At 36.2% G+C, this 15,714-nt stretch overlaps 1 protein-coding gene across 2 annotated transcripts; it reads right to left on the bottom strand.

Annotated features, from left to right (window-relative positions):
- Positions 1–3,428: 3,428 nt before the first annotated feature.
- LOC107842457 (alcohol dehydrogenase class-3) lies at positions 3,429–14,092 on the bottom strand. Of its 2 annotated transcripts, XM_047396920.1 has the most exons (10): positions 13,848–14,030; positions 13,513–13,649; positions 7,262–7,308; positions 6,838–7,163; positions 5,916–5,998; positions 5,759–5,834; positions 5,548–5,610; positions 4,314–4,471; positions 3,937–4,098; positions 3,429–3,853 (listed from the first exon to the last, which is right to left on the bottom strand). In XM_047396920.1, the coding sequence occupies exons 1-10, from the start codon at positions 13,879–13,881 to the stop codon at positions 3,737–3,739; spliced, it is 1,203 nt and encodes a 400-aa protein (XP_047252876.1). In that variant the 5' UTR covers positions 13,882–14,030; the 3' UTR covers positions 3,429–3,736. The 2 variants fall into 2 exon arrangements, with proteins under 2 accessions (XP_047252876.1, XP_016541792.1); XM_016686306.2 differs by lacking the exon at positions 5,548–5,610 and having other exon boundaries at positions 13,848–14,092.
- Positions 14,093–15,714: the final 1,622 nt, after the last annotated feature.

Below are 15,714 nucleotides of genomic sequence, written 5' to 3'. Positions count from 1 at the left end.
CGTAGTAGAGTCAAATCTTGCCCGTGGGACATAATTTGTTGTTTGAAAGTTCTTGAGCTAAGTCTTGCCTCTAAGGCAATAGTTGTAGAACATCTCATAAATGAAAACATAGCGTGGTAGAGTCAACTCTTGCCCGTGGGGTATAATTTGTTGTTTGAAGTCCCTGAGCTAAGTCTTGCCTCTAAAACAATAGTTGTAGAACATCTCATAAATCAAAATACAACCTGGTAGAGTCAACTCTTGTCCGTGGGGCATAATTTGTTGTTTGAAAGTCCTTGAGCTAAGTCTTGCCTCTAAGATAATAGTTGTAGAACATCTCATAAATCAAAACACAATGCGGTAGTGTCGACTCTTGCCCATGAAACATAACTTGTTGGATGAAATGGAGGCTCGCTTCGGGAATTTTATGCGAAAAGAAGGTGCCCCCAAGCTTAAAGGTAAATTATATAGAGTTGTAGTCCGACCTGCTATGTTGTATGCAGGGGAGTGTTGGCCGGTTAAGAATTCTCATGTCCAAAAGATAAAGGTGGATGAAATGAGAATGTTGCGTTGGATGTGTGGTTTCACAAGGACGGACAAGGTTAGGAATAAAATTATTTGGGAGAAGGTGGGAGTAGTATCAGTTGAGGATAAAATGCGTGAAGTGAAGTTGAGATGGTTTGACCATGTGATGAAGAAGGGCGCTGATGCCCCAGTTCATAGGTGTGAGAGGTTGGCCTTGGAAGGTTTCAAGCGGGGTAGGGGTAGATCGAAGAAATACTGGAGAGAAGTGATTAGACGTGACATGGAGCAGTTACAGCTGACTGGGATATGACCCTGGATAGAAAGATTTGGAGGAAAAACATTAGGATAGAGGGTTAAGGGTGTAGTTGAGTTGTAGGGGATTTGTGGTGTCCCGTGTTTTGGTAATGTACTTTTGTGGATGTCGTATCTATGTTATTGTATCATGTTCTATGTTTTTGATGTTTTGTTTACTACCTGTCATACTGCCTTGTATCTTGAGCCGAGGGTCTATCGGAAACAGTCTCTCTACCTCGTTAGGGGTAGTGGTATGGACTGCGTACACTCTACCCTCCTCAGACCTCACTAAGTGGGAATATACTGAATTTGTAGTTGTTGTTTACTCACAAAAAGTAAATAGACTCTTAACCATGCACTAATGATGGAATAACAGAGACCTGATTCCAACAACTTTTTTTTGTACATTTAAGATGCCACTTTGCACCACATATTTCACGTTACCAGATTTTCCCTTTATTTTAACATTTTGACACTTGTTCCCGAGTACTCTTTCAAAATAGGCACTAATCATATCATTTTATATGAAAAAATTATTCTGTGTCAAGTAGTAATTGAGTGAGGGCATTGCATGACAAGTGGACCATGGGCTCAGGATGTCAAAACATTTCATGAACCCTTTTTTATGCTTTTTTTTTTTTTTTTTATAAATAACATAAATACCAACCCTTTTGAAAGTAATTACACTCTTTCCTATTTTTTTAATTACTTTATTCTCTCTCCCTATTAATATATATAACATAACCAACATATACATAACATTTTGTGTATATATTGAAATTTTTGTAATATATTTAAGAAGTTGAGATTTTTTGTAATATTAAAAACATAAATTATGTATTTGTGTAATTTTTAAATTTTTTTTTATTTCTTGCTCCTACACTCTATTCTCTTTCGTCTTTATTACTCCACATAATTTTATTTTGTTTGATTTTTTCTTTTGGTAGAAATTGTGTGATTTTTTATGCTACTTCGAATAGCTTTACGATTTTAGTTAATTAAATAATTATATTTATTTTTACTGATTTATTTAATTAAAAATAATTACTATTTTTTCTTTTTTACTGATTTTAAATTGTTGGAAAAAAATAACTCTTTGTCTTATGCAATTTTGAGACTAAGTTAACGTTTGACAATATATTTTAATTAAATTTAAAAAAAATATCTTCAAAGATTTATTTTGTTATAAAATTGATCATATTTTAAAAATTCAATCTTTAAATATGTTTAAGCTTTCAAAAAATTGTCAAATGATTTTTAGATTTTTGAAACTTTCATTTACAGAATTTTCGACTAAAATTTTAGCAATTTTTAAGGAATAATACTTTATCGAGCTGGTCACTGATAGCGTGAATAGTGATGAAACTCAAGTATATATGTTAAATATGATTGTTATGCTAATTATAATAATAAATTTTAACATGATTTAATTTCGAGTTAAGTGCGAGAAAAAACAAAAGTAACTAATCAACAAAATCACATAAGAGTGTTCATAAATTGATTTGAATCAATTATTGGTAAATTAAAACTAAACCAATATAGGCGACTTTTACTTATAAATTACTAAGCCCAAATCAAATAATATATTTATCAATTTGGTTGTCATCAGTTTGGATTTGATTTGGTCTGATTATTTGATTATTAACTATATATACACAAAAAAAAAAGTTAAAACAACTCATTCAAAAGCAAAAAAGGACAACAATTCATTTTTACAAAAAAATAAATTTATATATTACCACATTAAATAGTGACATGACATAACCTTCTACCAAAAAAACGTGACATAATCTAATACAAGATACTTTAACTATAAATAAATTTGATGAAAACATATATATAAGATACTTAAAATTATCTATAACAATAATATATATATATATGTGTGTTAATTATTTCTTTCAACGTTTCGGAACAACTCCAAAACAAACTAAATATTATCAATTTTAAAAATGTAAAATCAAATAAAAATCAAATTGGATCGATTTATGTCCAAACCATGAATCCTAATATATATAATTTATCCGATTCGGATCAATTATTTCTTTCAGCATTTCGAAACAACTCCAAAACAAACTAAATATTATCAATTTTAAAAATGTAAAATCAAATAAAAATCAAATTGGATCGATTTATGTCCAAACCATGAATCCTAATATATATAATTTATCCGATTCGGATCAATTATTTCTTCCAGCGTTTCGAAACAACTCCAAAACAAACTAAATATTATCAATTTTAAAAATGTAAAATCAAACCAAATCAAATAAAAATCAAATTTGGATCGATTTATATCCAAACCATGAATACTAATACACTCATATTTATTAGCATTATATATATAATTAAATAAAATTTAATCATTTTATTTTTTTCACTTAGCTAGTTCACCAATTATAATAACTTGTGATTCATGGCTCATTGTAGATTCAGAAACTTCAACTTATTTCCGTTTGTTTTATATGAAAAATAAAAAAATCAAAAGCAAATAATGTTTGGTTGGAAATTGGAAATGAAGAGAGGAAAGAGAAAGGAGGGACAGAGCTGTCAGGTGGGACCACCAACAAAGCCACATGGCTAATAAATAACACAATCTCATACAACTTTTGTTGGTTGTATGAGACTCAAAATAAAAAATTTCATTTTATATGACCATTAGGAATAGCATAGATACTGTACTTCAGAAAAGCGAGGATACATTGATGCAAACATGGGAGAGTTTATCCCAAGTCCAAAATCACAAAGGTGGTTGAGCTTGAAGGAGAACATTTACTTGAAAAGATAATAAAAACCATCCACTTAAAAAGAGTTCATCTATCCCTCTTTTCGCTTTCTTTTTTATTCCACACAAATACTTGGGGAAAGGGAAACGGAAATAATGCCGGAGCAATAGCACAAAACCAGCAAGTCAGCAACATAAAGAGCCTAAAGACTTCATTCATACAAACATATCCAGGACAACACGGAGGCACTCTCCATCATGCATCAGGTCAAAAGCTTTGTTTATGTCCGTAAGGGTCATATTATGAGTGATGTATTCATCCACCTTGATTTCCTATTAGTAGTGGAAGAGTTGGATCAATGAGCAGTGATTAAATGGTAAAGTTAAGAAAAATATAGAAAAGGAAAAAAAGGGACCTTCTTCAAATACTTGTCCACGAGCAAAGGAACTTGTGATCGGCTTTTGAAACCACCAAAAGCGGTTCCCTTCCACACACGACCAGTCACCAACTGAAATGGACGGGTAGATATCTCCTGACCAGATGCAGCAACACCTACAATCACTGAGGTTCCCCAACCCTGCAATTCGAATAAGATTGGACACCTTCAGCATTAGTATTAATTTTTTCGTAAGGTGGGGCATTAATAGCACAGGAAGGAACAAAAAACAAACACAAATTTAAAAGATGAAGGGGAACGTGGGACAGGGCAGCTAAGCAATTTCAAGCAGTGTGAAGAAGAGGTGGGGAAACTGAAATTCCAATTTTTACTGGTGAGACACTAACATAATTTACCTTGTGACAACACTCTAAAGCAGCCCTCATAACAGAGACATTTCCTATGCACTCAAAACTGTAATCAACACCACCGTCTGTAAGATCAACAATGACTTGCTGAATGGGTTTCTCATGCTCCTTGGGATTGATGAATTCAGTTGCACCAAAATTTTTTGCTGCATACGACAGTGTAATATATGGATGCGATAATGTGACAACTTACGCGCCAAACAACAGAAAATAATTAAGGACAATAGACCATGAAAACTGTTGTACTGATCAAATTTGATTCAAATACTATATCTTGAATCAGATTAAATTTAACCAGACGTCCTTTCACCGCTAATATCAATCTGGCATAAGCCTCAAAACTATTTTGTTTAATAAGTTGTTTCCTCCTATAATCAACATCCAATAAGAGAATTAGTATGACATCAAACAAGTTATTTATACATCAGGCTTTTATAAGAGCAATCTACTGCTTATCATACAGAAATATTCACATGATAATCAAGATAGTGATGAAATCATGATATCTAACCTGAAAGTTTCAGAAAGATATATTTAAGGTGTTGCTTCTATATCCCAGTATGTGTCATATGATTTGGCAAAAACTATTACATCTCTTGCTTTCAAAATTTAAACCTTTAAAGGATATAGAATTAGCTGGAGAGAGGTCATGGAATAACAGCTTGAGCTTGAGAATCGACAGAAAAATCAAAGAGGGAAAAATGCACCTATAAGGGTTGACTGATTGAAACCAATGTTTTAAGACGTAAGGGGTAAGGCAATGTTCAGCGCCCTTTTCAGTAGAGATCCCCATCTCATTCTTAGTGGAGAAATGGCTGTTGCATTTGATTTTGTAGAAAGTTGAAGGCATAAAGATGAGGAATTATTAGGCTTCTTTTTCCTTTCCATTACCATTATTTTCCTTTCCATAAGGAAGCTCTCTACATAATCTACCACTATGACCTAACAATGGTATATAATAGTTCATGTAAGCACTCGTAAAATATATATCTACAAGTGCGCCTACATATATATATCTAAATCTGAAATCATTTGTCGGCTTTTAACAAACATTTGCTTAATAATCTAGAATTTCCTGAGGGCCAACTGGCCCACGGTGCGAAACTCAGTGGTAATGGGCCAGCCCTCTACCCTTCCCCACTTAAATAAAAGGCTTTCGTTTGCAACAGGGTTCAAACTTGTGATGTGCCCCTAATCCACGAATCATGAGACACGCTCTTACCATTGAACCAAAGCCGTAGGGACTTCAGCTTTTGATTGAACATTAGTAACTTGTAATTGAAGCCTACCAAATCCAAGAAAGTGATCTTAGGACTTAGAAGTAGCTCAAGTTTTGACAAATGTGATGTAAAGTATACTTGGAACCTAATCATATAATTACTATTCCTAAAAGTTCATAGTTCACAATCTTGACAGATTGGACAAAGTTGTACCTCTATCGAACTTTTTGCTGTCAATATCAATTCCGATAATTCGTGAAGCACCAGCAGCTTTTGCACCCTCCGCCACCTAACAAGCAAATAGATAGATTACATAAATATATTAAAGGAGCTTAATTATTGACAGACAATCAAATTGTTAGATACTTACAGCAAGACCAACTGTTCCCAGGCCAAATACAGCAACAATGGAACCTGGTTCAACTTTTGCAGTGTTCCAAACAGCTCCAAGGCCTAAAGACAGCAAATACACAAGGTAAAATGCAAGGAGGGTATGGTGAGAATGCAATTAGCCATTAATTAAAATTAAAATTAAAGAAAACACAATGTATTGGCTTTAGAAGGGAACAAAGGGACATAGATAGATGGGCATTCTATGATTTTTGTTTCTTCCTCAACTTATAATTTAGGGGAATGAACCAGCGTGAAGTTATGAAAAATGATTGACCAGATGGACACTAGGGTTAACCAACCAAAAGACGTTATGAAAGTTGATAGACAAGATGGACACTAGGGTTAACCAACCAAAAGACACTATCTAGTAACTCATGTTGATCAAATTACTATGACGATATACTCCCTATACAATATAGCATTTCCATCCTTGCTCTATCAATCATTCATACATTAAGAGCCCCACTATGATAACTTGATTTTCAGTTCCCTTTTTTAAATTCCCATTCTTCTTTCACTTCTCTCTTTTAGCTTTTATTTTGGGGCATATTCTCTCAAAATCCTGTCTTCCCTTTACATACATCAAATTGCCTCATAAGTGCTCTCAATGTGGCAGGTGGCAGATGTTGCAGTATATTAAGAAATCAAACAACTAATAAAATGATGATGAAGTCACATGAAACCACATACTTTGAGGACCAATCCAACAGATAACCACACACATATTATTGATAACGAATTGAATAGAAATGGAGTATGGGCCAGCATCAAATCTTTTTCTTTTAAAGAAAAGGGCCATCATTAAATCAGAGATGCTACAGAAGAAGATTCATGAATTAGCTTGAAGAAAACCACAAGATATTAGTTCAATCACATATTAGGTTTGGAAGTCAAGTTACCGGTTGGAACACCACAACCCAGAAGGCAGACTTTCTCCAGAGGAGCTACTGGGTCAATCTTTGCAACACTAACATCATGGACAACAGTGTATTGACTGAAGGTTGAAGTTCCCATGAAATGATAGATTGATTTTCCATTGATAGAAAACCGACTCTTGTGGTCGCTCATCATAACTCCCACTCCAGTAGCAGCCCTTACTTTACCACAAAGATTAGTCTTTCCTGATTTGCAGAACTTGCATTCTCCGCATTCTGCCTGGTAACAAGGTATAACATGGTCTCCTCGCTGAACGTGAGTCACTCCTTCACCAACACTTTCTACTATCCTGCAAATGTTAGAGGGCTAAGACCAAGAAATGTTGTTTAGCTTCAATGTAAGCTACAACATTAAATTAAAACGCTATGACAACAAGGGAGCACGTACCCTGCAGCCTCATGACCAAGAACACATGGGAAGAGACCCTCAGGATCCTTCAAGGAAAAAGAAACATGTGTTAGATCATAAGTGACAATAGCAAACAACAATGAATAATTTAATAAACTACTGATCATAAACCATTTGATCCAAACTCATCGCTTCGCAAAGTACCAATCTCCAGAAAAACACAAACGAATTGCAATAAAGTTTTCAAAAAAACGAAGGAAAGAACGAAAAATTCTTGGCATTCTGAGAATAGCCTTGAGCACAAATGGTGTGAAGGAGCACAAAATCTGGGAATGCATGTTCGGATGAAATACCATAGGGGAAATTGCTTTTTCACAAATTGAACTGTTCTTTTGTGAGAATGTAATGATATGTCCAAACATTAGCCACACAAAGAAAATAAATATTGTGGCAGAAATGGAAAAAGCTTAAACCCCATACTCTGATTCAGCAATCTACTATTCATCAATCCCAAATCATTTAGGTCCACTTTATGACCCTTTGTACCCATTCCACTCTATTCACAGGTATTCCGAGGATTCATCAAATTTAGACCACATAACTACTCCTTTATCGCACCCAAGCGTGTGGCCGAGGTGTGTTATGAACAAAGGTTAAAGAGGAAATAAATAAACTGAGATCAATTTGGAGGTTGTTATCAACAGACTGTCAGAGGAGAGAGGGGCATTCACAAATTCCGGTAATTGTCATACTTCTCCCATTCTTTTCTCTTCCTCTTCTTCTTCTCCAAGTTTCCCTTCTAATTCTTTCCTTCCACTCTTCTTTCTGCAGATTCAAGCTAGCAATGGAGATCCATTTCCCATTTTATGTCTCTTTTAGCTCTAATTAGCTGTAATTGTAATTTCCTTTTGATAAATAAGAAAACGTCCCAAAAAACTTTGTCGTCTTATTTTCAATTTAGCCCTTAATTTGCGATTGAAACTGTTAGTTCATAACAAATTGGCATCAGAGCCACGGTTCTGTGACCTTGTTAAGTGTTAACTATGGCTGAAGGACGAGGATGAAAACCACGGATGAAAAACTGCAGCAACATGATCAGTTGCTGGATGAAATAGTGGAAACGAGGTATGCTCAATACTCAAACTGGGATTCAAGGTACCCTTGAGCTGATTTTGGATCGTTTGACTCAGTTGGAGAGAAGACCACCTAGAGGGCATGAAGCTGCTCTTCCGGGGGGTGATGGGCTGCTACCAGTACCTGGGCTTGATAGCCGAGCTGCAAGACCTCAAGGGGCTGTTCCTCCTCCTAAGTGGGAATTGCCAACATTTGAAGGTCAGGACCCTAACGTGTGGATTCGCAAGTGCGAAAGGTATTTTCAACTTACATAGAGTGCCTGATAACATGAAGGTGGATGGGGCTACCTTGTATTTGAGTGGTGTAGCTGAGACATGGTATAACTCACTGGTAGTGAGTAGGGGTGCAGTCAATTAGGCTGAACTTAAAGAAGAGTTGTGTGTGAGGTTTGGGGATGTTGGGTTAGATGATATAGTAGAAGAATTCAATAAACTGGAACAAACGTAAAGCGTAGATGAATTTCTTGAGAAGTTTGAGGACTTGAAGGCTCAAATGATAATCAGGAATCCTACTCTTAACGAGACTCATTTTTTGTCTAGTTTCATGGGTGCCCTTAAGGAGGAGATAGGTATGTTGTTAAAATGTTTAAACCTAGTACACTAGGCTATGCCATCCAACAAGCTAGAATGCAAGAGAAGGCTATTGAAGCTGCACAGAAGAAGGCTAAGACTGTGGTAAGGCATGTAGTGAACTCTAGCCCACCGTTTAATCCTGCGGTACCAAGGGTTACAGGGGTGGCTAATCCCAAGCCTAGTCCACTCAGGCTAAGTCCTGAGGTTTATGAGTATAGGAAAGCCAATCGCCTTTGTTTCAGGTGTGGTGAGAAATACCTGCCAGGTCATAAATGTAAAATGAAGCAACTCCAATGTATGGTGGGCACCAGTGAAGTGAAGTGTTGCCTCAAGATCAACAACAGTTGAACTCTAAGGATGAGGGAGGCTCGAATGGCTCAAATGACTTGACAGAACCAGTAGAGATAGAGATATCGGATGAGGTGGAGATCCAAGACGCTGTCTGTTCGAATGCACTCTCAGGCAGTAGTAATGGAGTTAATACAATCTTGGTCAGTGGGGTTATTAAGAATAGATCATTAACGGTGCTAATTGATTCTGGAAGCACTCATAGTTTTGTTAATGAACTGTAATGAAGACTGGCTATCAGGCTATTCACTCTAATCCCATCAAAGTTACTGTGGCTGATGGAAATTACATGTACTACAGCTCAACTTGTCCAAAGTTTACTTGGAAAATGGGAGGTAAAAACTTCAAGGAAGACTTGAGGATTTTTAAGCTTGGAGGTTGTGACATTGTATTAGGAAAAGACTGGATGAAGAAGTTCAATCCCACTAAATTTGATCATGAAAAAAGGTGTGTTACAGTAGGCAAAAAGGGCAACAAGGTAGTGCTACATGCTATCCCTAAGAATAGTCAACTCAGCATCATCAGTGGGAGCACACTAGGTTAATTGATGAGGAAAGGGGCCAAGCTGTGTTGGCTCACCTCTTCCTCATGGAGTCAAGTGGTGAGTGTGAGCAAGAACGGGTAGATAACACCATACTTGAGTTACTGGCTGGATACGAGGATGAGTTTAGTGAGCCTAAATCCCTGCCCCCACCAAGAGAATTTGATCACAGAATTCCCCTCAAACCTGGAACTTCACCTGTGAGTCTGAGACCTTACAGATACAATTATTACCAAAAAGAAGAGATACAGAAACAAGTCACTGAAATGTTGAGCAATGGGATTATTCAGCATAGTCAGTCACCCTAGTCACCCTTCTCATCCCTGCTTTGCTAGTCAAGAAAAAAGATGGGACATAAAGATTCTGTATTGATTACAGAAGTCTTAATGAAGTCACAATTAAAGGCAAATATCCCATTCCGATCATTGATGGCTTGCTGGATGAGCTTCAACGTTCAGTAATTTTTTCTAAGGTGGACTTGAGAGTTGGTTACCATCAAATTAGGATGAAGGTGGAAGATGTTCATAGGACTGCATTTAGGACTCATATGGGTCATTATGAGTTCAAGGTCATGCCCTTTGGGCTGACCAATGCACCAACTACCTTTTGAAGCTTTGATGAAACAGGTATTTCAAAACCTACTCAGAAAGTTTGTTTTGGTCTTCTTTGATGACATATTAATTTATAGTAAGTCTTTAGAGGAACATTTGCTGCATCTAGGAGAGGTGTTTAGAATTTTGAGACAACATTCTTTGTTTGCCAAAAGGTCAAAATGTTCCTTTGGGCAACCAAGAATAGAATATCTTGGTCACATTACATCTGGCAGTGGAGTTGCGTGGAGTAGCAACTGATCACAACAAAATTCAAGCCATGCTGAATTGGCCAAGACCGACCACAATCAGAGCATTGAGGGGCTTTCTTGGCCTGACCGATTACTATAGAAAATATGTAAAGAACTATGGAAGTATCTGCCGGCCTCTTACTGAGTTACAAAAGAAGGATTCCTTCCATTAGAATGAAGATGCTACCTTAGCTTTTGAGACATTGAAGAGGGCTATGTCCAACACCCTTGTACTATCATTACCTCACTACTCAAGAGAATTTATATAGAAACAGATGCCAGGCAAGGTGGAATTGGTGCAGTGTTGATGCAGGGTGATAGACCAATTGCCTATTGTAAAGTGCTAGCTCTCAAACACAGGGGTAGATCCATTTATGAGAAAGAGTATACGGCTCTTCTAAGTGTTGTGGATAAATGGAGGCACTACCTCCAGTACAAGCATTTCACTGTCAGGACAGACCATCATAGCTTGAAGTTTCTATTGGAGCAGAAGATCACCACAGCCATACAACAAAAGGGTTTCACAAAGATGTTGGGCCTAGACTATTCACTGCAGTACAAAAAGGGAGCTAAGAATAGAGTAGTTGATGCCTTATCTAGGCAATTTGAAGTGGATGAAGGGCAAGAACTCAGCCTTATAGAGGAAGGACAGTTCAAAGCTATCAGTATAATAGAGCCGAAGTGGATGATTGAAATAAGTAGCAGGTATGAAGGAGATGTACTAGCTGAGGAAATGATTGTTCAAGCTACAACTGACCAACTAGGGCCTCATCTCTATCATTATTTTTCTGGAGTTTTAAGAAAAAAAGGGAAGGTTTATATTGGTATGACGGGTGAACTAAGGCAACAATTGATTTCTACTTTCCATGACTCATCAGTAGGTGGTCATTTAGGGCAAGCAGGCACTTTCAGGAGACTTATCTCTTCTTTTTTTTTGTTGGCCAAGAATGAGACAAATGGTAAATGACTATGTAGTTGCTTGTGAAATCTGCCAGAGGAATAAAGGTGAGCATGTGCACTACCCTGGGCTCTTACAACCCTTACCCATCCCTGATCAAGCATGGAGGCATATTACAATAGACTTTATTGATGGTTTGCCTAAGTCTCAAGGCAAGGACACTATTCTAGTTATTGTGGACAGAAGAACTAAATTTTCTCACTTCATGACTCTATCTCATCCTTATACAGCGGTAACTGTGGCTCATAAGTTCTTCAAACATGTTCATAGATTACATGGTTTACCTGAGTCTATTGTCACTGACAGAGATAGATTGTTTCTCAGTAATTTCTGGCAAGCTCTATTTAGAGTACTAAGTACTCAATTACATTACAGTACTGCATACCATCCTCAAAGTGATGGACAAACAGAAAGAGTTAATCAACGTATTGAGAACTATCTCCGGTGCATGACATCTCACAGACCCCTACAATGGAAGCAATGGCTACCTCTAGCAGAATGGTAGTACAACACAAATTTTCACACAAGTCTTCAATGCACTCCCTTTGAGGCTCTTTATGGATATAGTCCTCCCCACTTATCATTAGGCCCAACCACTGAGACAACAGTCCCTATTGTTGATGATGTTCTTATGAAAAGACAACAGATGCAACAATTGCTCCAAGGCCGTCTTATCAAGGCTCAAGAGAGAATGAAGTTATATGTTGATCAACATAGGTCTGAAAGAGAGTTCCAAGCACGAGATTTAGTGTTCCTCAAGCTGCAGCCTTACAGGCAATCTTCCCTGGCATTGAGAAAGAGCTTGAAGTTGAGCTCCAAGTACTATGGTCCTTTTAAAGTCTTGGAGCGGATTGGCACGGTTGCATACAAGCTCGAGCTTCCCCCTACTTCTCTGGTACACCCTGTATTGCATGTTCCTTACTTAAGAAGAAGGTGGGCTCTAAGGTTCTGGTTCAGACTTGTTTACCAGCTACTAGAAATGATGGACAATTTCTGGTCACTCCTGTAGCAGTTTTACAAAGGCAAATGGTGAGCAAGGGTAATGTGGCATCTGTCAAGATCCTTGTCCAGTGGTCTAAATCTCCCTCCTGAGGATGCAAATGGTGCGTAAGGGTAATGTTGCAGCTGTCAAGATCCTTGTCCAGTGGTTTAATCTCCCTCCTGAGGATGCTACATGGAAGATTATGACTATATCAAGGCCAAGTTTCCTCATTTTAATCCTTGAGGACAAGGATGTTTTCTAGGCCTGGGAAATGTTATGAATAGAGGTTAAAGAGGAAATAAATAAAGAAGACGGAGTGAACAGTATTAACTGCAACTTAAAATAAAGGGTTAGGATCTATTTTCGATTAATGAGAAGCAATGGCTGAGATCAATTTGGTGGTTGTTATCAACAGACTGTCAGAGGAGAGAGGGGCATTCACAAATTCCGGTAATTGTCATACTTCTCCCATTCTTTTCTCTCTCGTCCTCTTCTTCTTCTCCAAGTTTCCCTTCTAACTCTTTCCTTCCACTCTTCTTTCTGCAGATTCAAGATAGCAATGGAGATCCATTTTCCCATTTTATGTCTCTTTTAGCTCTAATTAGCTGTAATTCTAATTTCCTTTTGATAAATAAGAAAAACGTCCCAAAAAACTTTGTCGTCTTATTTTCAATTCATCCCTTAATTTGCGATTGAAGCTGTTAGTTCATAACAAGGTGTCAGGGTCAAATCCTACGCGAAGACAAAAACAATAGGTGATTTCTTAAACTTGGTGGAACTACCTTCTGGAAAAAAAAAAAATACTACTCCTTTATCTCGCTTAAGAATGTCTATGTTCCACAAAACTCACGTTTAGAGTGAAAAAAAGGAGAGCAAATACTAGTAGATGGGGAAAGATGCATGGACTAGATTACCTTGCCACTCCAGGTATAAGCATCGGTGTGGCAGAGAGCAGTATACAGAATTTTAACACGGACTTCACCGGCCTGTGGTGGAGCCACCTGCACGTCCTCAATCACCAAAGGCTTGTTGGGTTCCCAGGCCACGGCAGCTATACACCCATTTCACAATCCATTAGGGTTCACAACAATGCAAGTGACACACACATATATACACTTCTGTAAGTAGTGGTGCAGTTGTATGTGTAGAGTGGGTTTTAAGTATCAGATCCGCCTTTGATAAAGAATGAATTGAATATATATACATAGACCATAGTAAGATAAAGATGCATAGAATATTAAAAAAGTACCTTTGCAGGTGATGACTTGACCTTGCGTAGCCATGATGTTGGAACTCAAATTACAGACCACAGAATCAATTTGTGAGAGAAACAGAAGTGGTTTGAGGATGTGTACTGCACACAGATCCGCCGACTCTATTGGGGACCTTCTAAATTCAATTTAGTACTAATGTGGTATTTGCTACACAGAGGAAAACATTTTTTAAGATTATTTTGTTATGTTTGTAGGTCAAAATATTTTAACTTCATTTTAGGAAAAGAAAAAATTAATCTCTCTCTATATATACTAGTTAAATCGCACGTGGCTTGCACGTATAACCTTTAATTATTTAAAATTAGATAATTTTATTTATTATGAAGATTTTTAATAAAGTACAAAAAAATCAAGTTTTTTTAAAAATCCTTCGCACATTAATATAATAATGTAAAGATAACATATATATATTATTGTACGCACATATATATTTTATCACCAGAAGTTTCAATTAGTTAATGGATCGTCACTTTTACATTTGTCATGTGATACCACTTTTCCTTACTAGAGGTTAAGAGAGACACATCGGTATGAATCATATTTGTAGTATGATTATTTTATTTTATTTTTTCTATATTTAAAATATTTTCTTTTTTTGAAATTTAAATCTTTAGAAAATCTTTGATTATTTAAAACTTTTAATAGTTTGGTATTTCTTATATTTTTCTTATTCTAACACTTTCACATTTATTTCTAGATTTTTCAATTCTTCTTAAAATCAACTTTCGTTGATTTAGAATTCTTAAACTAATGGAAAATGTATTAGCTGTCATTAATGCTGATGACTTTTAGTAAGAAAATATTTTACTATAAATATTTAATTAATTTTCAACTCTTAAATATTAAAAAAATAGTGAAAAGATAATTTTGTTTAAATTAGAGACTTTTAATGAAGGGTAAAAAGTTTAAACAATATTTCTAAGGTCATTCACACTTTAATATAGTTATTATAGCCACAACAGTATTTATATATGACTTATTTAGAGTAAGGGTGTGTTTGGTATGAAGGAAAATATTTTTTATCTCATGTTTGATTGGCTTAAAGGTTTTGGAAAATATTTTCCAAATCAACTTATTTTCCTCAATTCTAAGGAAAATGACTTTCCTTCAAAAAGTAAGGAAAACATTTTCTAAAACTCTCTTTCAATCTTACTCTTAAGTTGAAATATTCATACAACTCTCAAAATCACTCATCTCTACTCCGACCCTCAATCCTCCACCCCGCCCCCTACTACCCCTATTAAAAAAATATATTTTAAATTTTTTTCTTACCTCATCCCCTTACCCAAAACCCAAACCCCTACTTCTTTTAAAAATAAAATTATTTTTTAAAAAAAAATTCAAATTTTTTTCTTACTTCCCCTACCCGACCCCCTTGCCAACATCCTCCCCCATCAAAATAAATTATTTTTTTAAAATTTTTAATTTTTTCCTTACCCCACCCTCACTCCCCTACCCCGACCCCTACCCCCTAATACTCCCTATTCAAAAAAAATATTTCAAATTTTTTTCTTACCCCACTTTTTCTTCCCTATCCCCCCCCCCTACTAGCCCCCAACCCTCCCTTCCCCCAAAAAACGTTTTTTTTTAAATCAATATTGTTTTTTACCCCACCTTTATTACCTATTTTGACAACCCTAACCCTCCCTTCCCCCAAAAAATGTTTTTGTTAAAATCGCTATTGTTTTTTTACTCCACCTTTATTACCTATTTTGACAACCCCAACCCCCACCTACCAACCCCTTCTCCAAAAAAAATTAATGTTTTTAATTATTTTTTTTTAAATTCAAAACTCTTTCCTTATCCCACCCTTTTTATCCTATTCGTTCTCATTGTTTTTGT

This window comes from Capsicum annuum, chromosome 9 (genome assembly GCF_002878395.1).
Source record: "Capsicum annuum cultivar UCD-10X-F1 chromosome 9, UCD10Xv1.1, whole genome shotgun sequence".
Classification (NCBI taxonomy): Eukaryota; Viridiplantae; Streptophyta; class Magnoliopsida; order Solanales; family Solanaceae; genus Capsicum; species Capsicum annuum.
This window is presented reverse-complemented; position numbering and strand designations above follow the sequence as displayed.

Bases quoted from the DNA above. Each gene is read 5' to 3' on its own strand.
- LOC107842457 (XM_047396920.1), bottom strand. From the start codon at position 13,881: ATGGCTACGCAAGGTCAAGTCATCACCTGCAAAG. The intron at 5,611-5,758 runs GTACAACTTTGT...TGGATTTGGTAG, and splicing joins CAGCAAAAAGTTCGATAGAG to GCTTCAATTACAAGTTACTA. The intron at 4,472-5,547 runs GTAAGAGCGTGT...TGTCGTATGCAG, and splicing joins CCTACGGCTTTGGTTCAATG to CAAAAAATTTTGGTGCAACT.